A 26,377-nucleotide genomic window follows, 5' to 3' on the forward strand; every position below is an offset into this window, starting at 1 on the left:
CAGACTCAATGTCTCCAACCTCCCTCGGGATCTGGTTGAAGCTCTGCCGGAGGTGGGAGTTGAAGATCTCTCTGACCGGAGACTCTGCCAAACGTTCCCAGCGGACCCTCACAGTACGTTTGGGTCTGCCAAGTCTGTCCAACTTCCTCCCTGGCCATCGGATCCAACTCAACACCAGGTGGTGATCAGTTGACAGCTCCGCCCCTCTCTTTACCCGAGTGTCCAAGACATACGGCCGGAGGTCAGATGAAACAACCACAAAGTCGATCATTGACCTCCGACCTAGGGTGTCCTGATGCCATGTGTACTAATGGACACCCTTATGCTTGAACATGGTGTTCGTTATGGACAAACTGTGACTAGCACAGAAGTCCAATAACAGAACACCACTCGGGTTCAGGTCGGGGGGGCCGTTCCTCCCAATCACGCCCCTCCAGGTGTCACTGTCGCTGCCCACGTGAGCGTTGAAGTCCCCCAGTAGAACGACGGAGTCCCCGGTCGGAGCACTTTCCAGCACCCCTCCCAGAGACGCCAAGAAGGTCGGGTACTCTACACTGCCATTTGGCCCGTAAGCACAAATAACAGTGAGAGACCTCTCCCCGACCCGAAGGCGCAGGGAAACGACCCTCTCGTTCACCGGGGTGAACTCCAACACATGGCTGTTGAGCTGGGGGGCTATGAGCAAGCCCACACCAGCCCGCCGCCTCTCACCGCGGGCAACTCCAGAGTAGTAGAGAGCCCAGCCTCTCTCAAGGAGTTGGGTTCCAGAGCCCAAGCCGTGCGTGGAGGCAAGCCCGACTATATCTAGTCGGTATCTCTCGACCTCCCACACCAGCTCAGGCTCCTTCCCCCCCAGCGAGGTGACATTCCATGTCCCTAGAGCCAGATTCCGTGTCCGGGGATTGGGTAGCCGAGGTTCCTGCCTTCGACTGCCACCCAATCCACATTGCACCGGTTGCGCCATACCGGGCGACGTCACGGACCTTGCTTTGTTTTTCTTCATAAGGGGCTTTTAAACCGCTCTTTGTCTGGCCCGTCACCCAGGACCTGTTTGCCTTGGGAGACCCTACCAGGGGCATAAAGCCCCAGACAACATAGCTCCTAGGATCATTCAGGCACGCAAACCCCTCCACCACAATAAGGTGGCGGTTCAAGGAGGGAGTTTTATTTATGTTTACAAAACACTGCACATATTTTAAAACACTTAAAATAAAAATGTTTAAATGTAATATTTTTCTCCTGGTCCTTATTTTAAATGGGCCATAAAAAAGTTTAAGTTTAATTATCGATATCGACCGATATGAAACACTGATATCGTGATACAGTTTTCGGCCATATCGCCCAGCCCTATAAGGAATAACATAATCCATAACAGCTACTGTACTTGAAGATCCACATGATAAAATGTCAATAGACAACAATAGAGGGAATATGAAGTCAGAGCAAAGCAGACTGAGCCAAGCAACCAGAACCCTCAACAAAGGATCCTCACGTGGTGGGTCACCTGACTGAACTAAACCAATCAGTTCAGCAAAAGCTTCAATAACTTCAGTCAGCACCAGATGTTTCAACCACAGACCCCAGGATCACCAGGTCTGGGAAAAGAAGCAGGCAGCATCACCAGGTAAAAGTTGTTGAGATACCAGATCAGTCACATAAGACGACAGCAAACAAACACCCAAAGCATCAAGTCCAATTATTTTGAAACAGAGACTCTTTTATGAAGTGGTGGGCATAAAAATGCATGGATGGTCACTGGACTAAAGATTAGTGCAATGGAGGCAGGAATCAGGCAACAACAACAGGAAAAAGTTGATGAGGTACAAAAAACCCACAACATACAACATCATCCAGGGCACCAAATCTAAAATAAAAATTGTATTAAAATAAATCAACTTGGAATGGTCTAAAAATAGACCAGTGAGGAGAATCAGCCAAATCAACTCCTTTAATATAATAATGCAAAATAAATGCAGTTATTCATGTTATTGAGAAAAATTATCTGGGGTTATTTCTACTGGTTGGTTGATATAAAATAGAATTAGAAATTTCTCTTTTGTAAGTATTTTTACATTGTTGTGCAAATACAAAAGATCAAAATACCTTTTAACCTGTCAATGTTAACCAAGTCAATGCTGATGTAAGTGTCTGATCATACGCCATGACAAATCCTGACACAGTTACAACCCTAATGTGTGTGTAGACAGCAAGGTTTAGTGTCATCATTACAACAAGAACCATTCTACTGTTACAATCTAATCCCACTGCATAATTATCTGCTTAATCACATGTTGATGAGTTTTAATTTAAAAACATCATGAAAGAATGTTAAGTAAATAGGTAATTGGCTTTGATATTACAATATAAGACGCAACACTAACCATCCATGTTCATATACCGCATTTCCACCATCTAGTACCTTTTTTGTCACCTAAAATGTATACTGATCTCTCTGATGGCTACAAGGAAAACCCAAAATAAGATGATGAAAGGAAAGTCCCCCAAAAGCACCATAATTACCAGAACAGATTTCAGAGAAGCAGCTAAAAGGCAATCAAAATCCAGACAGTTAAAGAAGCCCAGAGTTCAGATTCTGTTCATCATTTGAATACACTACAAAAGTGCATATACACTGGAAGAAAAAAAAATATTTATAAAATATTAATCTCATAAAGCATCCCATGTCCCCATTTGCATTTAACTTTCCACACAGAATTAAATGAAAGTAAAAAAAAAGTAAAAAATCATCAGTGCAGCAGGATTTCTGACTGCTCTTTTGTCTTTAGGTGCACTGGTGATTTGGAAAATTTGTAATTGTCCTCTTAATGTGGTTACAGCACAGTCTTTATAAATACTTTATGACTGCTGACAGGAAAAATAATTGTTATAGACTACAATGCCACTTTGATCCTGATAAACTGTGCATACAAAATCAGGCAGCTCTTTTATGGGTTGACGTGGCACAGTGAAGTCTACATCCCCCTGATAAAATGGCAGGTTTTGTGATGTAAAAAATATTCAACACCAAGCAATCATGTCCGAACTTTTTCCACCCTCGGTATAAAACGAGCTGCAGGAATATCTGATTACTCTCTGCATGTGACAACAATCTCTCTGATTTTTTTCATGTCTTGGTTATAAGGTACGATGGCTTAATAGAAGCCCTTTCTCATAGAAATATTCAAGCTCAATTAAATCACCCCAAACCATGTGACAAAATGAGATCAACTCCAAAAGGCATAATAATTCCAGAATTACCAAAGGTATGTTTGATGAAAAAAAGAACACCACACCCCTGTGCAGCATAGAGATAATATCATCATGATTTAGAGCTGCTCTTCTTCAATCCAGAACTGAGGCTTTTATCAATGTGGAGGGAATCATAAAAAGCTACAAATACCAGTTGATTTTAGTGCAAATCCATCAGATAAAATAAGATAAAAATGAAAAGGAATTTCTCCTTTCAGTATGACAATGACCCAAATCATACTTCCAAATCAACAAAGGAATGTCTTAACCAAAAGAAAACCAATGCTTTTCAATGCCTAAGCCCAAGGGCGTAAGTTTGATTTTGACATTGGTGGGGACATAATTTATTTGACATTGTTGGGGACATAATTTATTTGACATTGGTGGGGACAACATTCCCTGTATTTTGTGCATAAAACTGTTCTTATAAGAATACTTTCTTACTCACATACCGGTAGCCTGCATAATCACGTTGCATATTGCTTCGGAATATAGCTGCAGCTACCTCAACAAATTAGCAAGAATGACAAAGCCAATCAAACAGCGACGTGGATTAGAGAGGCAGGACTCAAAAAAGGCAAAGGCCAATCCTTTTAGAGAGGTGAGTTAAAGAGGCAGGATTCATTGCAGGGGGTAGATCTGTTAACCGTTTGTGTTCCACAAGTTGTGCTATTTTTTACAGAACACCGTTGTAAAATATTTTTTATCTTATTTAATGATTCCTGGATAAATGTTAAATGAAATAAGTAAAAAAGCACAAGACACAGACAGACATCAGTGGTTATGTATAAATATAAATATACATATATATATATATATATATATATATATATATATATATATATATATATATATATATATATATATATATATATAGGCTTGGTCGAATTATTGCTAGGGACAATTGAGTGTTCCCTGGATATTGATAGGGACATGTCCCTACCATCCCTACCCAAATCGACGCCCTTGGCTAAGCCGGAGCTCAGACCTGAATCCTGACCTAAAACCTGTGGGGTGACCTAAAACATTCTGAACCAAGGAGATGTCCCTACAATTTGATAGACATAGAATGTTTTTATTTTTCATTTTTATTTCCCTTTTTCCCCCTAAATGGTTTTTCACTGTTTTACTTAATGTTTATTCACTGTAATTTCATATTAAGGTTGGAATAAGTTCTGGAAATGATTTATACAGAAGCCCAGGAGAGAATGGAGCTAAGGAAGATCAAAGTGAGGAAGGCTGGGGGTCCAGACAGCATCAGCTCCAGGCTCCTTAAGACCTGTGCAGACCACCTGTGTGGCATACTGCTGTACATGTTTGACCTGAGCCTGAAGCTGGGGAAGGTGCCACAACTATGGAAAACATCCTGCGTGGTGCCTGTACCAAAGACGTTGTGCCCAAAAGTCTTTGGGGACTACCGACCAGTAGCACTGACCTCTGAAAGGTGAAAGCACTGAAAGGTGTTTGGTACCAGCCCACAACATACTCAACCCCTACTGTGTTAAGATTTTTAGGCACACCACAGCAATCATTCTGGAAGAGGTAGCACTTTGGAGGAAGGTTCTGTCCTGATGGTGCCAAAGACAATGTCTAACTACACAGCTTGGCCTACAGCAAAGACTACACCACTTAAACACACTCTGCTGACGGTGACTCAGCATGCAATGTCCTGCATTCTGTTGTTAACAGACTGTTAACACAAAGCCCAAACGCCCTTCTCATTATTACTCGAGATTTCAATCATGCCCCTCCATCCTCCACTCTGCCCACATTCACCCAGTATGTTTCATGCCACACCAGAGACAATAAAACACTGGATTTATTTTATGCAAACTCAAAGGAGGCTTACACTTCAGCACCCCTCCCCCCTTAAGAAGATCGGATCACAACCTGGTTTATCTCTTACCTGTGTTCAAATCCTTTGTATGCAGGCAACCTGCTGCCTCCCGCACAGTGAGGACATGGTCTGATGAGACCAGTGAGGCTCTGAAGGACTGTTTTGAAACAACGTGGGAGGAATTGTATAATCCTCATGGGGAGGATATTGACAACCTAACAGACTGTACTACTGACTATATCAACTTCTGTGTGAAGAATACTGTTCCTACCAGGACTGTACAGTGTTTTCCCAACAGCAAACCATGGATAAACCCTGATATAAAGACTCTCCTTAAAGAGAAGAAGAGGGTTTTTAAATCGGGGAAGAGCTTAAAACTGTCCAGAGAGAACCGAGAAAGAAGATCAGGGAAGGAAAAGCATGCTACAGGAGGAAGATGGAGGATCAGCTGCAGCAGAACAACATCAGTGGTGTGTGGAAGGGGCTCAAAACCATCACTGGTCATAAGGAGCCCAGCCACCCTCTCCTGCCCCATCCAGTCCCCTCTGCTGCAATCCCCTCCTCTGCTTCCACAGCAAGCTGCTCCAGCCCCACCTCTCTCTGCACTGCTATCAGCCTACACACAACACACCTAACTCCCCCCCCTGCCAATTCCCTCCAGCCCCCACTCCAGCAAATACACACTGCCCCTTACAGAAGCCCAGGTGTGAATGGAGCTCAGGAAGATCAAATCGAGGAAGGCTGCGGGTCCAGACAGCATCAGCTCCAGGCTCCTTAAGACCTGTGCAGACCACCTGTGTGGCATACTGCTGTACATGTTTGACCTGAGCCTGAAGCTGGGGAAGGTGCCACAGCTATGGAAAACATGTACCAAAGTTGTCGCGCCCAAAAGACCTTGGGGACTACCGACCAGTAGCACTGACCTCGCATCTAATGAAGACATTGGAGAAGCTGGTGCTAACTCATCTGCGACTTCTGGTGAGCCCATCAATGGATCCACTTCAGTTTGCCTACCAAACTGGCATTGGAGTGGAAGATGCTGTCATCTTCCTCCTGAATCGGGCTATTTCACACCTGGAAAAGGCTGGGAGCACAGTGAGAGTCATGTTTTTTGACTTCTCTAGTGCTTTTAACACCATCCAACCTGTGCTCCTGAGGGATAAGATGGTGTACATGGGAGTAGACCATCATCTGTGTGCTTGGATATTGGACTACCTCACAGACCGACCACAGTATGTGAGGACTCGTGACTGTGAGTCTGACATGGTTTTCTGCAACACTGGAGCCCTGCAGGGAACGGTTCTGACCCCGTTCCTCTTCACCATCTACACTGCATACTTCATGTTCAGCTCAGCAATCTGTCACCTACAGAAGTTCGCTGATGACTCTGCCATCGTCGGTCTGATCACAGATGATGATGACTGGAAGTACAGAGGATTGATCCAGAACTTTGTGGACTGGTGCCAACAGAGCTGCCTCCAGTTAAATGCGGGGGAAACCAAAGAACTGGTGGTGGATTTCCATAGGCACAAACTTCATTACCACAAGTGAACATTCAGAAATATGACATTGTGAGAGTGGACTCTTACAAATACCTGGGTATTCATCTGAACAGCAAACTGGACTGGACAGACAATACTGAGGCAATCTATATGAAAGGACAGAGCAGAGTCTTTCTGCTGAGGAGACTATGGTCTTTTGGAGTGCAGGGAGAGCTACTGAAGACCTTTTTTGACTCTGTGGTGGCCTCAGTCATATTCTGTGGTGTGGTATGCTGGTGTAGCAGCATCTCTACTGCAGAAAGGAAGAGGCTGGACAAGCTGATCAGGAAGGCCAGCTCAGTCCTGGGGATTCCATCCTCTGGACACTGTACAGGAGGTGGGAGAAAGGAGGATGGTAGCAAAACTATCATCATTGCTGGAGAACGACTCTCACCCCCTGTATGAAACGGTTTCACCTCTGAGCAGCTCCTTCAGTGACAGACTGTTACATCCTAAGTGTCTGAAGGAGCGATACAGACGCTCTTTTCTCCACTCTAATAACAGACACTCTAAAAACAGTACACACTGTTATTAGTGTTTAAATGCAATAATAACAATAACAAAGTATTTTAAACGTGCAATAACAGAAATTTTGAAAAATGTCCAATATTACCTGTGTGCAATATGTCTTCAGTGTAACCACTACTCTTTTTATACATTTTTGTTTTTGTATATACAGTATATTATATTATGTCTTTATTCTTTTTATATATTTTTGCTGCTGTAACAGAGAAACGTCCCCATTGTGGGACGAATAAAGGTATATCTTATCTTATCTTATCTTATCTTATCTTTTATCTTATCTTATCTTAAACTCTCATGTTAAGATTTACCCTGATTACTAATCACAACTCTACTCCATCCCAGTTCATTCAGTTCAATTACTCATTGTGATCATCTGGATCTCTCAGTACCAGTCGTAACCAAGCCTTTGTTTTGTAATGCTGTCCTGGTTCGAACCACAGTCTATAGTTTCTTGATCTTGCTGGTGACTGTTTATGCTGTTCCTACATTGCCTGACCTGTGCCTTTTTGTGCATTATTACAAATAAATTCCTACACTTACTTTTCACACTGGACTGATTTGAGATCAGCAATGGCAAACCAGCAAGAGAAGAAGAGAGCGGGCCACACAAATTCAGCCGTTTTTCAAAAAGAAATTCAATTTCTTTGACTGTTTTAGTGCTGTTAATTAGACAAACATTGGTTGTGTCTCTATAGTGTAGAGAAACCAATAATGGCAGCCAAAGGGCTAGAAAACATGCAACATCTTTCTCTTTAATAGACAACAGTGTGAAGTACTGCATTAGTGCTCATGGACAGCAGTCTTTATTTTAAGAAACACTAATTACTGTTATTTCTTTCTTTCTTCACGTCACCTAATTTAATATCAGGACATAAGATCTGCGTACAGTTTCTCTCTTGGGAACATCTCAGTAAGCTGTGTTCCATGTTTGCTCCTATTTGAAAGAAGTCACTTGACCTGAACTGTACATGGAATATTATCTGCTGCACAGAATATCAGGCATAAAGTCAGAGTGGCTGATTGAGGGCTTCAGTAGCAGGAAAGTGAAGAAAAGTGGTGGAAAAAGAAGGCAGCAGCAAGATGACTGATTAAATAAAAGTAAATAGCAAGATTCACCCATATAAAAAGCCATCAGAGAACTGCTGTGGTGCTAAACAGTGTTTTATGAATTTTTCTCTAATGAGGCTTACAATGGCAGAAGATGGGTTTATGAAAGGAGGCTTGCCTAAGTGACTTCCTCCTCTACCTATCCTGATTGACAGCTCTTCAGTTGTGGGTGGGGCTACAGGGTCCTCCGCTTTTGCTTTTGCTGGTTTGGCACCAGAAGACAGGGTCAAAGCCAAATGTGGGTCCGTCTCAACTCCCTGAAAAATAAAAAAAATATAATTTATTTATATAGATTTACACTTAGATTTCAAATGAGCAAGTACAAGGACAGGAATAAACACCCTGAGATGAAATTAGGAAGAGACCCAAACAAAAACTCATTGTCTTCAGCGTAGTAAGTTTAATATAGTATATTAATATAATATAATCAATATAGCATACAATATACCATACTATACTGTAGTCACACTGTACTGAGTGTGTTAAAAGAATCTTTAGTACAAGCATCGGGGGCATTTGTTTAAACTTTTCTACAATCTTTAGTATCCAAGTGAAATTGTTTACTGAATAATGAATGAGAGTTGGGGATAAACTATTTTTACTATGTGAAAATTGAAACTTCAAGCAAATACAGTAGCACTGCCATGGTATAAAATAACATCACATCACTGCAGAATTAAGCACACAGGTTACACAATAAAGGTTATTTGAAACTACACACAGCTTATATAAGGTCATATTTACACAAAATATTTAGTCAAAAACAGGCTTCTAACCACTGGGAACTGGGAACACTATTAATCAGGAAGGGTTTAATGGTGAATGCAATCCAGGGTCAAACTCACAGGATGCCTTATGTGGAAATCTAAGACAAGACAAAACACAATCCCGAAAGCAGAAAGATTCACATGTGAGGAGAAGTGAAGCATTCTGGGAAAGGACCTTCTGATGCATCTCATATAACCACCAGTAACTAAAAAAGAGTCACAGAAAAAATCTGGAAATCAGAAAGTTTTGAAGAATTCAAATGATCTGTTGGTCATTCACACCATAAATAAAATTCATTCTGAACTAAAGGGCAAGGTCTTGTATCTCATGCATGTGACGTAAAGAATGCAAATTAAGTAATGAATTCAAGTGCTGAAACAGAAAAATCCACCATAACAGTTCCACATGCTGTCTATCAACAGCTTTCATGCATCATTAAACAGATAAATCATTGCGGTGACAAAGTATAAACACAACAACTATGAGTTTTGCAAAAAATGATAGCAAGAAATATCCTGATAATAATGAGAACGATTTTAATCATGTTATCAAACACCCTTTTCATATTTGTTAAAAAAAATACAATACTACATAATACATGTTCTTAAAATGTTTTCTTATTTTGCATTTACTGTCTGCTTTCTTTCAGTTTCTTCACCTTGATAATTAGGGGAAGAAAATAATGGATCATTTTCTCCCAGGAAATACCCAGTACAACAACATAAGAAAGGAGCCTCTGCCTGTCTATCAATACCCTCCCTCCCTCTCTCTCTTTCTCTGGAGCTGAATTATGATTTTGGTTTGTATTAAATACAATTATCTGTAACACTTTACATTAGGATTCCCTTAACTTGCATTGTTTACTTCATTGGGTAATGCAGTAAAATGCACTTAAAATGATAACACAGGGTCGATAAATATTAATTGTAATCAGCCTCGGTTCAGATTTCTGCCAGTTATCAACCACAAACACAGTGATCAAAATTAGAGAACCATAAACATTGTAGCACAAATAAAGGTTATAACTAATATTTTGTGGTTGTGTTACAGCTGTCAAACATTTGTAGGAAGAGTAGAGGCTCTTGCATTGAATGACTTCACATCACAACACATCACTAGTTCCTGACACTTCTCTAGTGGGATCTTGGTCCATGTTTCTTCCATAGTTTGATAATTGTAGGGCATTTTAAATTGGGTTTAGTCCAGGACTCTGGGCTGTCCATTTCATTATTTCACTGCTCTCAGCTTTAGTTCTTTGTTTTACAGCATAACAGGAGCTATTGAAAATTATATTCTGATTAGGTGATGCTCGGAGGGAAAGAATGGGATGTTGCTTATGGAGGTTCTGATAAACATTTGCATTCACCCTGCCATGTATAAGAAGACAGAAACAGAAGCAGGGACAGAAACCCTGCAACAGAAACCAAACCATAACACTTTTAGCATGTTGTGTAAACCAAGAAGAAGTGCTCCAAAGTTCACTTTAGTGATGAGAGCAAGTTCAATGTATTTGGGTCAGATGGGAAACATTATGTTTGGCATGACACTGGGTATAGACTGAACCCAAATGGTGTAAAGAAGTCAGTGAAAGGTGAAGGAGGAAGAGTCATGGTTTGGGGAATGTTTTCTGCAGTAGGAGTTGGCCCACTGGGACTTGGGTCCTGGCATTCGTGTATGACATGTACCACCTAAAATTTGTTGGAGACTTTGTACACTCCTTCATGGAAACTCTATTCTTTAATGGCAGTTTCTCTTTCAGCAGGATACTGTTCCCTGTCACCCTATAAAATCTGTTCAGCAATGGTTTGAGGAACATGACATAGTTTTCATGATATTGACTTGACCTCCAAATTCCCCAGCTCTCAAGACCGGTCAGGCATCTGTGGGATGTGCTGGAAGAATCTGCTAAAGTCTTGGGGCCAGATACTAAAGCACACATTCAGAGGTCTTGTGAAACCCATGCCTTGAAGGCTCAGAGCTGTATTGGCATCACAAGGGAACCTACAGGATACTAGTGGTTTTGAAAGATCTCATGATGCATAGTATATTGTGTACATTTTAAATCTGATTTACTCTCTAGATTTGTTAAAGGAAAGCATTTTTTCAAAAAGCAAATGCAGACAAGAGTATGCAGTAGCCATGATGTGCATGATGCTTGATGATGTGTTATTCATTATAATAAAGTGCTATGTTATAGTAATTAGTTACAGTCAATATAGTAATACTATAGCTATGAAAAAGTGTTTTATATTTTGCCAAATTTTATTCAAACAGACCAAGACACTACTTAGCCTGAGGTCTTTAATCAGGGGCTCCATGAGCTGGCAGCGAAGCATCAAATGTCAACTGTGTAGATACTGAACATGAGTGGGATAAAAACATTGTTGTTTGCTATATATGAAAACTTTCTGGATTCACTTGGTCTTTGCTTACAGAAGTGCTCAGTCCACCTGTACACCTGTTAGGGACAAAGCAGAATTCTAGAGTGGTAAATGCTGCACAAAGGCAGAGACGGATCCCATTTATCATTTCTCCAAAAGAAACTTGGGCTCCTTTTTCTATTGAGATCTAAACAGTCCACAACCTGTAGGTTTGTGATGTCAATTGATGCAGTTGTCACTGTTAAGGTTTTCTCCCTGGAGATTTTTCTCTCATGCACATTGCACCTGTTTTGTTCATTTATGTACTGCCTCTCTGCCTCTCTCTCTCTCTGCCTCTCTCTGCTTCTCCCTCTCTCTCCCCCTCTCCCTCTCTCTCACACACACACACATGGCTGTTGTGTCAGTGAAGAATGTGCTAGTGATTGATCCGGCAGACATGGTGTCAAAGACAAAAGAAATGCTAACACACTTTGTGTCTCTCTCCTCTCATCACCACTAAGCAGACTCATGTGCAATGGCAGTGACCAATATTTTGTGTTTTAATGTTCTTTGTAAAATGAAAAGTGTCAAATATAATATCTACTTAAAAACCTGTACAGTACAAATATTCATAAGAGATTAAGATTAGCATATAAGCTGTAGCTCTGACATAAACCTGATTCATTTCTCTCTTTATTCACTGGATTCATTAAAGTTAGATTAGTTTGCTGTATTTTTGTTTTATTCATCAGGGTTCATCCTTTTGTTTACAGCAGTTTTGAGCTGCAACTGATGCTGAAGAAATTGCTTCCAAAAATTATTACAATAAATGAATAGTTGCAATTGAAGACAGTGAGTTTGTAGATGTCTTTGTTATCTGGTCTCTTATCTTAACAGGTTTCAGGAGCCAGATAATTTACTCGCTGTAAAAAATCTTCAGTGGTTTTAAACTGTAACCCATAAAGCACAACTTTTTAGATAGAAAATGAATTTTGCTGTTTATTAAGTTTATTGATAAGTTTATTGCAATTTGTGCAAAATTCTTGTAATATTAATATTAATATTAATATTAATAATATTCATTTGGTCATCCAATGCGAAATTGTATTGAATCTTCTGAATATTTGTTAGTATCGGCACAAACAACTTTTTAACAGACTGAACAGCAGGTGAACAGAGAAATCCCTGCATAGTGTTGACAATGACTTCCAACACTGCTGCTTTTAAAATAATACTACTTTAGAATTAAACATCATTTAATAAAAGCATTTAGATTTAAGCAGATAGTGTGATAGTGAAAACTGCACCCTGTTGGACAATGCTTCACCCCTCGCTGGGAATTAGCACAAACTGAACTGTTTGGTGAAGAACGTTGCCATAACACAAAGCCCAGGCTATCAAAAATGATGTTAATCACTGTGGGAGCAAACATTTATCCTCCTGCAGACTGGTTTTATTACACATCTTATATAACAAATATCGCAATTATCACAAGCAGCAAATATTACTGTTATCATTCACAGTAAAAAAAAATTAAGCTCTGTTCGTATACAGAGACTGAGAGAGATTCAGCATGAAGAAAATTAAAGTTGCATGATAACATTTACACATAGCAACTAAACACTGATTTGAACATACTGTATGACCTAAAAGATATCATCTCACTGCACATCATGTCTCAATTATACAGTGAAAGTCCTTTGATGCTTTTCACTCTGTTGAATTTAACTAAACCTGTCACTTGCATGATTAAAATCAACAAAGTTTAATGGATCACAAACCTGACAGGAACGATGTGTCAGTTTCAGCTGAACGCCAGTGACGTCCGTTTATCATGATGGAACGTGTTAATTGGGGCGGCTGGAATTTATTATGTAAAAGCATGATTAAAACGCTAATTTGCCATGCCTGGTAAATAGTGTGCTTCGTATAAGGTAAGGAGTTACTTTCGGTACTTTATGAAATCAGGAGGTAGAATATGCTGCTAATACACAAGAGCTGACAACATAATTAAGATAATCAGCTCTTACATTTTTCTCTCACTTAAGAAAAAGTAATACATGATGATAAACAATATACTCGCAAATGTACAAGAAAACTTTCTGAAGGTTTCTCGACATCCAAACAAATTCTAAAGTCATAAGTAAATTTTTATGTTATAAGGCTTTTCATGATGGTCCTGAGAGAAGCAACAGAGTGAATGGACCTGTGCAATTTGTTCCAAAATCATTAAACCCTGCTCACCAGAGTCAGCAACTACACGTGCACATACAGCTTGTGTTACAAAGTCAGCCGTATCATCGGCTAAAAATCAGCAACATAACAGTCAGAGTGCGGTTTCTGCTAATCTTCTTTAAAAGAATTGGTGTGTGTGTGTGTGTGTGTATTGACATGAGGCAACATTCAGCTCAAAAATCTAAGGTCTTAGCTGATAATCAACATTTTCATTATCGGTATCCAACAGAGGGCATCGTCAACCTGAAGGTCAACATCACCTCACCTCATTAGTCCTAGGAGTTTTATTATAGTCAATCATAGCACTTTTGACCAGAACATGCAGGCTACTGTACAATTATTTCTTGGTCTCCAGTCCCATGTTTAGACAAATCTGCCCATGCATTAAAGCTAATAAATAAAACATGTTATTTAATCAGCCTGGTAAAATAAGCATCTGACTAAATGAAAATAAACTAGATTTTATTGAACTAAACTAAAACACTGATATAAAAATATGTTAGTTATGGCCTGTTTATGATCTTTACACTTTACACAGAAACATCTAAATAACTGAATTTATATGAAAAGAATTCTTGATATAGTTTGAGATGGTCAGTCAGCGCAGTGTACTACTGATCTCTGAAACGTTGTCTCACTGCTGTTTAATGACATTCAGTAACAGCAGGTTCACAGAAATCTAGTCATGGAAATCAAGGACAAATGATTAAAAAGATAACAGATTGTTATTAGAAACACACGATTGCCATAACAGATAACAGATTGTTATTAAGTGTATACTGAAAATACTGAGCTCAATATGCTTGTTGCACACTGTGTTGCTGTTTGGATTTTGAATTAATAAAATTGCCATATTTACCCATTAATCTACACTTAATAGTCCATAATGATGAAGGATGTTTAAAAAGACTTTTAAAAATTAATGATCAATGACTGATTAATTAAAAACTTCTTGCTGTAATCTTGAATGCATCGTTACAAGCTTGGCCTGCCTGGATTCAAGCTGTGTATCCCATTCTTTATGGCAGATCCTCACAAGCTCTATCAGATCAGAATGTGAGCATCTGTGAACTGCCTCAGATGTTCAGTGGGGTTTAAATCTGGGCTTTGGCTTGGACACTTGAAGACATTGAGAGACTTTGTGCTGAAATCACTCCAGTGTTGTTCCGGCTGCAGCATTTGGTCATTGTCCTGTTTAAAGGTGAATTTTCATGTGCTTTGGAGGAGGTTTCCTTTAATATTTTCCTGATTTTACTGCATTAATCTGTCCCTCACCTGCCACCAGTCTGCCTGTCCCAGTTCCTGAAAAGCACCTCATAGTACATATTTTGTGTCATCAAACCAGACAATATTTTTTGACATGCTACCTTTATATTTATATTTTCTATTTCACTCAAAAGTGGCTTTGATCTCTGCCATTTAAGTCTGATTTGTGAGAATTGCTGGTCATCCACCAGGTTCTCTCACTTTTGGAGCTCCTTTGAGTAACTATTGGGTCTTTGTAGCGTCCGTGTCCAAGGTAAAATTTCTTGAGGACACAGTTGATCAATTTACCAGTTTATCTATCAGCATAAACAAACTGAGTCAAGGATAAACAGTAACTGAACTAGACCAGTGCTCACTGGTACTCAGCACTGGAACAGCTTGTTCTTTCTTTCTTTTTTTTGCATCTCAAAGGTTCCTTGTAATCTGTTTTGCCCATCAAATGCACAATCCATATGATAACAGTGTATTGGGTTCCACACAAACAGTGTGTATGAAGTGTATGAAATGTGTATGAATGGATTGGCACAAGTTGAAAAGGAGCAGAAGTGGCACAGGCATAATGGAACACAAGGCCTCACATTTATTTTCCCTGAATATAGCTCATGTGGAATGAAATGCTGAAGTGAAATCGCAGACTGGGATGCACAAATGCACTTTAAAAAAGAACTCTTCAAAAATGTGTGAGAATAGATCTGAATGTATGAGTTTATCACCTACAACTTAGCAGCTACAACAAATAGAATGTGTCTGCAGATACATGTTAAAATGGTAGATTTGTGTTAGTTAAAAAAATTAAACCAATATAAATCATGTCAGAACTCTGTCTACCCTCAAAGTGAAAATACTGCCTAAAAATTACATTTCAGGAAAAAAGGAAAGATTAAAAAAGTCACAATAACCTGATTGTTCAGAATAAATCACTTACATTCAATTTCACGTTCAAAGGTCATACTGTTTTGGTGGAATTGTTGTTTGTTTATTTTTTTCTTTTCATTTCAACTCATCTTCATTTTGACCAGAAACAATGCAGTGTCACTTCACCGTGAGCCAAAAGCAGACTCGGGGAAGCGATCACGACGCTGCTGTTGCTCAGCTCGTGGTACGTGTTGCTGCAGTACATCAGCATGCAGTGTGTTTGCTCTAACCTGTTAGCACGAGCGCAGACTGAAAACTGAACTGGGGTGTAAGGATATTATATTATTTCTGAATAAGTGGATTATTTAGAATGAGTTTTTCTCCCAGATTCAGATGGAAATGGAAATGAAATGCAATGAGGCACAACCCTAATGCCGGAAAACATTTGCATATATTGAATAGTCATTTATAAAGTGAAAGTGTAACCACTTCAGTTGAAACTTACCAAATCGCACGAGTGCTGTTTTTTTTTACTTCACAAACTGTGTAGAAGAGATTCTCTGATATAAGTGTGGGACAAAAACTATGCTTTATCATTTGTGTTGTTTTGCTGTTGTCTAGTCCAGGACCAGTCAGTTCAACACCTCATCTCATTCTCATGCAATAAAAACAAATTATTATTTTGGTGAATCACAAAGTGTCTTAGTGTACATAACTGTTATGCAATAATTTGTCATATTTGGCAATTATGACAAAATTATGGCTTCACAATCAAAGTGAAATTTCTCTACAGCCATAATAATAACATAACGAAACCTTCAACGTCACAGCAGGAGACCTGAATGAGCAGCAGCAATTTCAAACCGAATAATCTGCGTGTGTGTTTGTGTGTGTGTGTGTGTGTGTGTGTGTGTGTGTGTGTGTGTGTGTTTACTTGTGGCCATACTTTGACTTATTCATGCTTTGACGTATTGCATGTGACACTTTTAATCAATCTCAGTGGACGAGATGTAAACATAACCTAAGGTCTAAAAAACAGACAGACTATAAATCAGCCGTTGTTGGGCTTATCAGGGCTGTGCAGTCCAACAACACCAAATAGGATTGGGATTGTGAGTGAAAAAAAATCAAATGGTTGCTCTCATGAAAAAGCAGATATGGGGCCTGGGTTGTTCTGTTTAAACCGCAGATATCCTCCACACACATTCACACTAACATACAGTTTGTAAAGGGGAAGAGGATGACATTTTCATCAGATTAGTGCTAAATGTTTGAAGCAGATTTTTTTTTCATTATGTGTAAATGGAGTGGACAGCAGTCTGAACCCCAGAAGATGAAGACAGAGAGAGAGGAAGAAGGAGAAATTAGGGTTATTGGAGACCTGTCTTTTCACCTTTAGGCAAACTCTGAGAACTGAGATAAGACATGGATCAAACTTTTTCATCATCACAAAGGTAAAATGTCTTCAGGCAATCCATGAAGAAATGTCACTAAAACAGCTTTAAAGGAAATGAAGTTGAAGAACAATCTAACTACTTTAGGCCAAAAAATGTTTTTAAAGCCACCAGTTAGTTTCCTCCTCCAGTGTGCAACAACATACACAATTAAAGACAAAGCCTCATTGTCCAACACTAATTAAAGTGTTTCCCTTAAAGGTCCATTTGACCTGCAGTGAACAGAATTAAAGCTATTGAAAGCAGCTGAGACTTCACAGGGCAGGCCAATACACTGCTCTGTGTGTGTGTGTGTGTGTGTGTGTGTGTGTGTATGATAATTAGAAGCCAGGCAGAATGGATAGCTGTGTCTATAAAATCTAAAAGACTCAAATTCTACTGTTTGATTATTTTAGACTATTATTTTCAATATATTAACCTGCCAATTAATATTTTTTTCTTTATTAATTATGAGACCATGGTGATGCAGTGGCTGAGCTCAGATTCCTGCTGTCTGAGATTAATCAACAAACAGAATTTAGAAATCTGTAGCCATAGACATCTGACAGGTCTGACAGCTTTACTGGACACTTTCTTTCCTTTCTGCCAGGCTAAAGAAAAGAAACACACTCTTCACTCTTAGTAGTTGTCTGGGAAATATTAACAATACTGCTTTAATGAAAACAACTAAAAATGGTCCAGAATACTGTGATAAAACTATCTGGTTTCAGTTTTGCTGAGATTTCAACATCAGTCTTCAGATCTCTTCAGATCTCTCAGGCACCTTCTCACTTTCATTTTCCTTCACATGAACTCTCTTTGTGGAATATGGGACACGATGCTCCACTCGAGCTGTAGTGAGATTCTCCACATGCAGTGATATGACCTAATTACCTCTACACAGTGTTACTGTGCACCCTGAAGGGAATGGAGAAATGAGACCAAGGGTGAAGAGGAATCGAGATGTGTCAGGAGTGAGACAAGACAAATGAAGCTTTAGCTGGACTGACATTTAGCCCACATCACCAATATTTATACTTCTACACATACTAGGACATGCACGAGGATGCAATCAACTAAATGAGTCCTTGTTACATAAACACCTATTGACCAGTAAAAAAAAAAAAAGCAGTGTCTTTGAAGATGACGTTTCACACTGCATGAGTTAATCTACTAGAACTAGTTCTGCTCTGATGTGATCTTGGTCCATTCTCCTTCCTGTCTCTTTCACAGTTGGGTGTACACCCAACTGTGAAAGAGACAGTTTTATCACAAGTGCAGATAAATATGTAGCATATGTACAGCATGTACATCCCACCCACCCATCACACAGCTTCTTTAGTCTGCTGCCATCAGGAAGGAGACTGCAGAGTCTCTGGGCCAGGACCAACAGACTGAAAGACAGCTTCATTCATCAGGCTGCCACTTTCATGCACCAGCCACTTTGTGTAACATTGGTCTGCTCATCTGAACTTGCACTTTATCTGCCATGTGCCTTGCACTGCTTTATTTAATTTCTATTGTTAATTTATCTGTATGCACCTTGGGACTGAGAGTAACACAATTTCAATTCTCTGTATGTACTGTACATGTGGAAGATTGATAATAAAGCAAACTTGTACTTGATATGTAAACATATGTACAGTAGATAAAGATAAAAGCTATAGCATTAGCAGAGATGTGTGGACATTGTTGAAAAGTACAAGTAAATGGTTCTAGGGCTTTGAAGAGAAAAAATAAATAAAAAATAAATAATTGTACAAACACTGTTGTAAAGGAACAACAAGTAGGAGGTCATAAGGTTATGGCATATGCTTCTATAAGCATACAGTGTGAAGTTTGAAGTGTGACTTAGCAGAGCAATAGTACAGCTCTACATAATATATTGCAATCCACAAAATATAATGGGAGATATATCAGAGTTCAAAAGTGGACAAACTGTTGGTGTGTGTCTCACTGGCACATCTGTGACCAGAACAGCCAGTCTCCAGGGCATCAAGGGTAATGTCTGCATGCCATCACAAAGGATAAACCACATGAAAGGTACGTCTGGTTATTAACCCGGACTGCATCCAAAAAAACATAAAACCACAGCTACCCATCTCACTGCAGAATTAACTGTGCACTTCGACTATCCTGTTTCCAACAATACTGTTTATCAGAAGCCTCACAGGCTCAACGTTCATGGATTGGTTGCTATAGACAAAGTCTATCAAGCCAATGCCAAACATCAGATTCATTGTGAAAGCAGTGGAAATCTTAGGCTGTTGACAATATGAAAGATGTATTGTTCTATAATGAGTCCACCTTCACTATCTCTCCCACCTCCAGGAAAGTTACAGTGTGGAGAAGCCCCAAAGCAGCTCTCCACCCGGACTGTTGCGTGCCCAGAGTGAAGCATCTGGGTGGATCAGTGATGGTTTTAGCTGCAACATCACAGCAATCCTAAGGCCCACTACTTGCGCTAAATTTGTGGGTCAATGCCAAGGACAACCAGACAATTCTGAACAACGATGTGCATCCACTGCTTCAATCATTTTACCCTGAAAGTGGAGCCATGTATCAGGATTATAATGTACCTTTACAAACAGCAAGACTGGTGACAGAGTTATGATAAACATGAAATCCTAAAGGGGTTTTATTATTTATTTTACACAGTTTCATTTAACTTGTTATTTAACATGTTTACTGAGGCTTGTCTCTTTTCTACTTTCAAACTGTGTCAAAACATAAGATAAAGAATCTTAAGAAAACAACTCTTATTATGTTGCCTTCTGACACTATTTCAGTACTGTACAGTAGCTCTCTCTACATACACACTTCCTTGATGATTCACAAACTATGTCAAAGTTTGTGTAGTGGCTTTTATACACTTTCCCCCTCTCCTCTTTTTGTGACCTTTCCCCTGTTAATGCTGTTCCTGAAACTCTCATCCTCTAAGCCATCAGAGCAGCAGCCCTGAGAGAGCAGATGATGAGAGGAACACGTGCTTGACCCAAGTTTTACTTCAAACTCAGAGCACAACTCGAGTGCTGAGGCGAATTTAAAGAGCAACGTCTATCACTTCAGTCCCACTCAGGAGAGGAGAAAAAAAACAGAAATTGAGTTAGGGAACAGAGATCCTTCATATGTGGGGTTTTCTTATCTGTTCTTAAAAAGAAGTGCAGCTTGAAATGTACCAACACTGCTGGGAAAAAATGCTTGCATGCAAAGACACAAACTACAATTTCACCCCAAAACCCTGGTGCAGGTTAGGGGATGGGGCACACTCCTGTTAACAGATGGCTTTTTGTGATGTGAAACATTTAAACATTAAGATAAATCATGTCAAAGCTTTTTCTGTAATGTTGCTGTAGGTCTTATGGCTGCATCGCTGGTAAGACTTTATCTTGTCTTTTTATCAATTTTGGAGGGATGTCCTGTTCTTGGTGATGTCACTGTGCTGCTCCATTTTCTCCGATTGTTGATGACGGCTTTTAACAGTATTCCACGGCACGTCTAAAGCTTTGGATTTTCTTTTATACCCCTGTCCTGATCAATATCTTTCAACAAGTGAGTTTGGATATAAAAAAGTTTGTGCATTTTTTATATCCATTACATTTTAGTTTCTCTTACTCACTGATATAGCCATACTTACTATTAAAATATCTGGTTGGATGTGAATGATCACATGATAACAGCAGGTTTTACAGATTCAGTGTGTTGGTTCTGTGTGGTGTAATTTTAGAGAGAATGTGGGAATAATGTTTTCATTTGGTTTTGTTCAGGTCCATAGTGACTGCTACTTAAATAGCAGGAATAATAAGCAGCTCCCTATGCTCAGAGACAACAGCCACACCTTTCTGTTTTATAATTACTTGTAAAATTGGGGATACCAAGTTCATAGGTCAAACATATTGCATTGATGAAATGCTTCTTGAATATGGACCAAACTTGAGAGACAAGAAGACTTAATGCTCAGCATATTATTCAAGCAGAAATGAGTTGAGATGCGGCACAGTAGATGTTAACAGTAAGCTGAACCATACCTGTAATCATAAGAAAAATCCCTATTTAGATATTTAAAGGTAAAAGAGACACACAAACAAGAAAACAGCCAAAAATGCAGTGTTGAATAAGTGTCATGCTGTAAATGCTATCATGACATTACAGTGTCATGCTGTAAATGCTATCATGATACGCAAACTAAAAACTTGTAAACTGAAGGATTGTGAAACTAACTGCATTGGTTTCTCAAGACAAGCACAGAAAAAAAATATATATATGACTAAATGTATGTGGAGACCTGACCATCACACTCCTCTGTGATGAACTGAACATCACATTCCAGATGTATTCCCTTCTTTTTGCTGTTATAATAATAGGTACTCATGTTGAGTGAGGAGGTCTGGGGTGGAGCCCCTGTTCCAGTTCGTCACAAAGACGTAAGTTCAATGCACTGTATAGACCAGATTTACACAGTTTTGTAGAGTTTTATATTAATCATTTTAAAGTCAAAAGCCACAATCTATTATCTGTGCTGTTCTACTGACCAGACTCTAGACTCTGACCAGTTTTTCCAGTCACTGTCACTGGATAAACTTCATCTTGATGAAGGCTCAGAAGCTCTAGGCGGTCATTACAATGTACTGTAGAAATGTTAAGAGACGGCAAATAATATAACTCGCCCACTTAACCTTTTCCTGACTTGTTTTTGGAAAGTATCCAAGTATAAACTCTCATAAATCTTCTATTGCAGGAGGAAGCGATAAATCCTCGTGCTGTTTACCAGATACACACAGACAGAAGAGAGAAGCTCTTTCCAGTCTGCATTCCTGCATTCCAAAATATACTTTCCATAAAAAGAACCATTTTCAAAACTGAAATGTGAAATGTGGACAACTTAGAGGTCACACATTAATTATTTCCAACAAAAGATACAATTACAAGCCACAGAGCAAGAGACTGAGGCTAAAATAACATCAGCTTGTTATAAACATGAGTTTTCTGAAATTCAAATATTAATGTAGAATAGAGTGAAGGGAAATTGTTAACATGAACATTCAAGCTTTAATTCCTCTGATATGAACTTGTGTTAAAGATGGGGAGTACACACAATGTTTTCAGGTCATTAAAATATAGTTGAACAGATAGTTGAAAGTGTATTTATGTTTATTACAGGACATGTTTATCGGTACACAGTTCATCAGATTTCCCTCCAGAGATCAGAACTTCCCTCTTACAATTAATATGCCTTTCAGATTAGTACAACAAAGTGTGTATAATAGCATTTGTTGGTACATACACAAGCAGCTTCCCCATGATGAAATATTTAAGTGTATATGTAATGTAAATGTGAACACTGTGCATTCTGATACTACATTGTGTTGTATTGTACAGCTAATTCCTTCATGCAGACATCCAGAGACATTAGAATGTAAATATGCAGCAGCTCTAATAGGTGAATTATCTACTGTGACTAGGTCAAGACTGAGAGTGAGGCTTTTTATGTCCAAAGCTATTTTCATCTGTTATCTGACAGTAATTAAAGGTGTGATTTAACAAACCAAACAAGCATGGAGAGTCCTTTTATTTTCTTTTATTCCACTTGCTTTGAACATCAGTCCAGTGTTAATGTATGCAAATATATGCTAACGCATGCTAATACATGTGCAATCCTGCTGGAAATTTGCATTGTGATTTTATGATTATTCATTCATGCTCAAGTTGCTTTTTAGCCTTTCACTTTGTAAAGACAGAAAGAATATATATATCACTGTAATATATATATATATATATATATATATATATATATATATATATATATATATATATATATATATATATATATATACATACAAATTTATCCTTTTTCTATCTTTCATTTCATCCTTATTAATCAATGTTTAACAGGGTAAATCATTAGGGATGAGTTTTATAGCCAGCTCCTGACTTAACGTGGTCATCAGATTTTTTCCACATTAGAAATTGGAGTTCACAAGCAATTTTTTGTTTGCCTCAAGCATTTATCTGTTTTTGAAATAAAAAAAAAATTCTGAATAAAATCTGCAGCCCAATTTACACTGGGACACATTAGCACCCGAAGGCACTAAAACAGAAAAAGATCATTTGAACACACAGGATGCCATTAGACTTTCTCTTCATGTTCACTACTTTCACTTATTCCCTTGCAAATGCAGTGAGTCTTCAGAAATTGGGTTTTAAATAAGATGAGTTATTCCTGAAGAGAGATTGAAAGGTGTAAATGGATTTACTGGTTGTAGTTTTGATGAAGTCTGTCACATCAAAACCTGTTCCTGTTCCAGGTCATGGTACACTGTGTTAATCATGTGAGTAAACCCAGAGACATCAATTCTTGTGCTATACCACCTTACAAATAAAGGACAGCACTGCTGCCTGATTTAAAGGTGGATTTCACGATCTCTGAAAGCCAATGTTGACATTTGAAATCACCTAAACAAACACGCCCCTAACCCAAATGGGTGTCAGCCCTGTTTTGATAGCTCCGCCCACACATACATACTTAACCCAGGCAACTATTATAGTGGAACCTGCTGGGGCAGCTGGCCAAGGGGATATTTTTAATCAATAAATAAACTCAATGAGTAATACTATGGTAATACAGGTCAAATGTGTTTTTGTAGGATTGCGCGTTGTACCGTGAAAGGTTTAGCGCCTTTACATGCTGAAGACGATGTTCAACACCTAGAACCCGAAGCAGAGGTAACGTCAGGTATCCGCCCTGTCAATCTTTCAATCGCGTTCGGCTAATGTCAGACATGCGCACTGAACACTCTCTCCGCTGCATATTGACAAGACACGCCCCTTTATGCTAATATCAGACATGCGCACTGAACACTTTCTCCGCTGCATATTGACAAGACACGCCCCTTTATGCTAATGTCAGACATGCGCACTGAACACTCTCTGCCACATATTGACAAGACACACCCCTTTCTGCTCATTGGCTACACGTTGTTTTGTTAGTCAAACATTGTTCACCCCACCTTTAAAATAACAGAGTTATTGATCTTTGACCTGTGGTAATCAGCAGCCACTGTATGTGACCTCAGTTACGTCTGCATCAGAGTTCAAATATTTAACTCAGGGCTTTCAACAAGAAACAATGAAAGAGGAGATGAAAAGTTATGGATATAATATTGTTTCAGTTGAATGTCCTGATGATTAATTTCCTTAAACAGTTTCCTTAAACAGTTTTCTTTCCTTTTAATTTCCTTAAACAGTTCAGGAAAAACCTCAAAGTCTTAAAGTTTATCCTCTTGTATAATTTGGTGCAAGAAAAAGCATGACAAAGCCGGCCCAGCCCATAGCTCACTCTCATCCATGAACTCTCTCCTTCAGCCCATGTGTGTGAAAAACATGCCATCAAACAAATAGCCGTTGAGAATTGAGTTCTTGGGTGAAATCAATCAACAAGAGGAGATTCAGGAGCTCAGGATCAGATGGTGAAAAAACAGAGAGTTACTTCTGAAGTCAGCTCTGAAAATGAAAGGTCAGGCTTCATCAAGTAGTTTCATTTCGAGCTGTTTGTGAGAGAACTCATTTGTACTGAATTGAGAAACAGTCAGTCAGGTAGGCAGTGATACACAGTACCATGAACACATGCAGTGCAGTGATGCCCTGTTGCTCATGTGAGGACGTCATCAGGGACTTTTTTTTCCCTCAAAGTCTCCTGAGGCTGGGTTTATACCTGCTGGTAACTATGCATATGCAAAACAGCTGCTGTTAGTACCTGGTGTTCATTTGGCATATTGATTTTATACACAGTAAAAGCTTACTGAGGGGTGTGAGATGTGTGTGTGTGTGTGTGTGTGTGTGTGTGTGTTTGGTACAAACAGAGGAGCGAGTGTAGCATAATGTGACACCATGTCCACAAGAGACTGAAACTATAGCTGTGTCTCAATCAAATACTTAAAGTATGCAAAGGTTTGGACATCACTTTTAAAAAACACATTTTCTTTCCATGTTTAAAGGTGAAAAGATACAAACGTCTGCAGAAAACATAATAAAGTATTTCTGGCAAATATAAATGAAGAAATTGCTTTACATCTGATGAACTGAAAGAGAAGAAAAAATGAACGAATATTAAACACTCTTTTAAGTCAGTACTTAGTAATAACCCCTTTAGCAGATATCACAGCTCGCTAATGATGTTTAGTCAGGGGACTGTGGGGGCTTCTCCAAGAGCTTCAGCTTAAAAATAATGGTCAAAAAAAGTTTGCACAAATTCACTAAAATAATAGCCTTGAACATCTATCATACAGATTAATATACTAATAAAGTAGGCATTACTAAATGAAATAACTTTCCATTACAGTCTTTGGCTAACATAGCTCCCTATTCTGTTCAGTGTGTCACTCCTGGCAGACTTCTGTGTTAGCAGAAATTCCATTTTTCATTAAAAAAACTGTCTAATACTTAAGACCTACTTATTAAACCTGCTGATTTACTCATGTGAAAGACAATCCTCCACAGCAAGTGTTAGAAAAAATCAGTGTCGGCATCTTGAGAAAACTGGAGTGCCTGTGCTGTGGAGACCTTGGACCCAGCACCGTATACTGGTAAGACTCACAGCATGAAAGTGAACCTGAAAACTCCATGGCCATGGTAACAGAGAACGACAATCTCTCTGGCAACATGGATGAGAATCTCAAAAGAAAGTTTCTAACATTGTGTTGAATCCCTGCCATGAAGAACTGAGATTATTTGAGAGCAGAGGGTGAGCCAATCTTATTAAGAGTGTAGTGTTCCTAATAAAGCACTCAATAAGAGTTACAGGTTTTTAGAAACACAAATCAAGTCTCACTGTTAAGGCATTTGGAATTTACTTCAAGCATTAACTAGCAAAGCATCTGCATATAAACAAAGCAATCGACCCGCAGAGAGCTAGTTCTCATTTACTCTTAGGACTGGAAAAAACCTCCAGTATAAATTTTTTCAATACATACACCCACTTAAAAAAGCAGAAATCAGTCATCAGTAAATTCTGTGTAAAAATATTCAAACTGAAATGGCTTTTGTTTAACAACACAGAGTAATAGCAGACACTTGAATAGTAAGTAAACTCTGTCTCACAGGAATGAGGAGTCTTTACCACATTTTCCCCAGACTACTGAGCTATATGTAGAAACCCTTCTGATGATGGATTAAAAGTAAACAGTGATAATAATAATAATAATA

The 26,377-nt window shown here is 38.9% G+C and overlaps 1 protein-coding gene across 2 annotated transcripts in view; it reads right to left on the minus strand.

Annotated features, from left to right (window-relative positions):
• The window catches only part of LOC132841499 (zinc transporter ZIP11-like), a 103,777-nt gene that overhangs the window by 46,395 nt on the left and 31,005 nt on the right, over positions 1-26,377 (minus strand). Inside the window, exon 5 of one of the 2 annotated variants that reach the window (XM_060863836.1) lies at positions 8,399-8,516. In XM_060863836.1, the coding sequence (XP_060719819.1) occupies positions 8,399-8,516 (118 nt within the window). Of the gene's footprint in view, positions 1-8,377; positions 8,517-26,377 lie in introns of both variants that reach the window. The other variant, XM_060863835.1, reaches the window with a different exon arrangement.

Source organism: Tachysurus vachellii, chromosome 2 (assembly GCF_030014155.1).
Source record: "Tachysurus vachellii isolate PV-2020 chromosome 2, HZAU_Pvac_v1, whole genome shotgun sequence".
Taxonomy (NCBI): domain Eukaryota; kingdom Metazoa; phylum Chordata; class Actinopteri; order Siluriformes; family Bagridae; genus Tachysurus; species Tachysurus vachellii.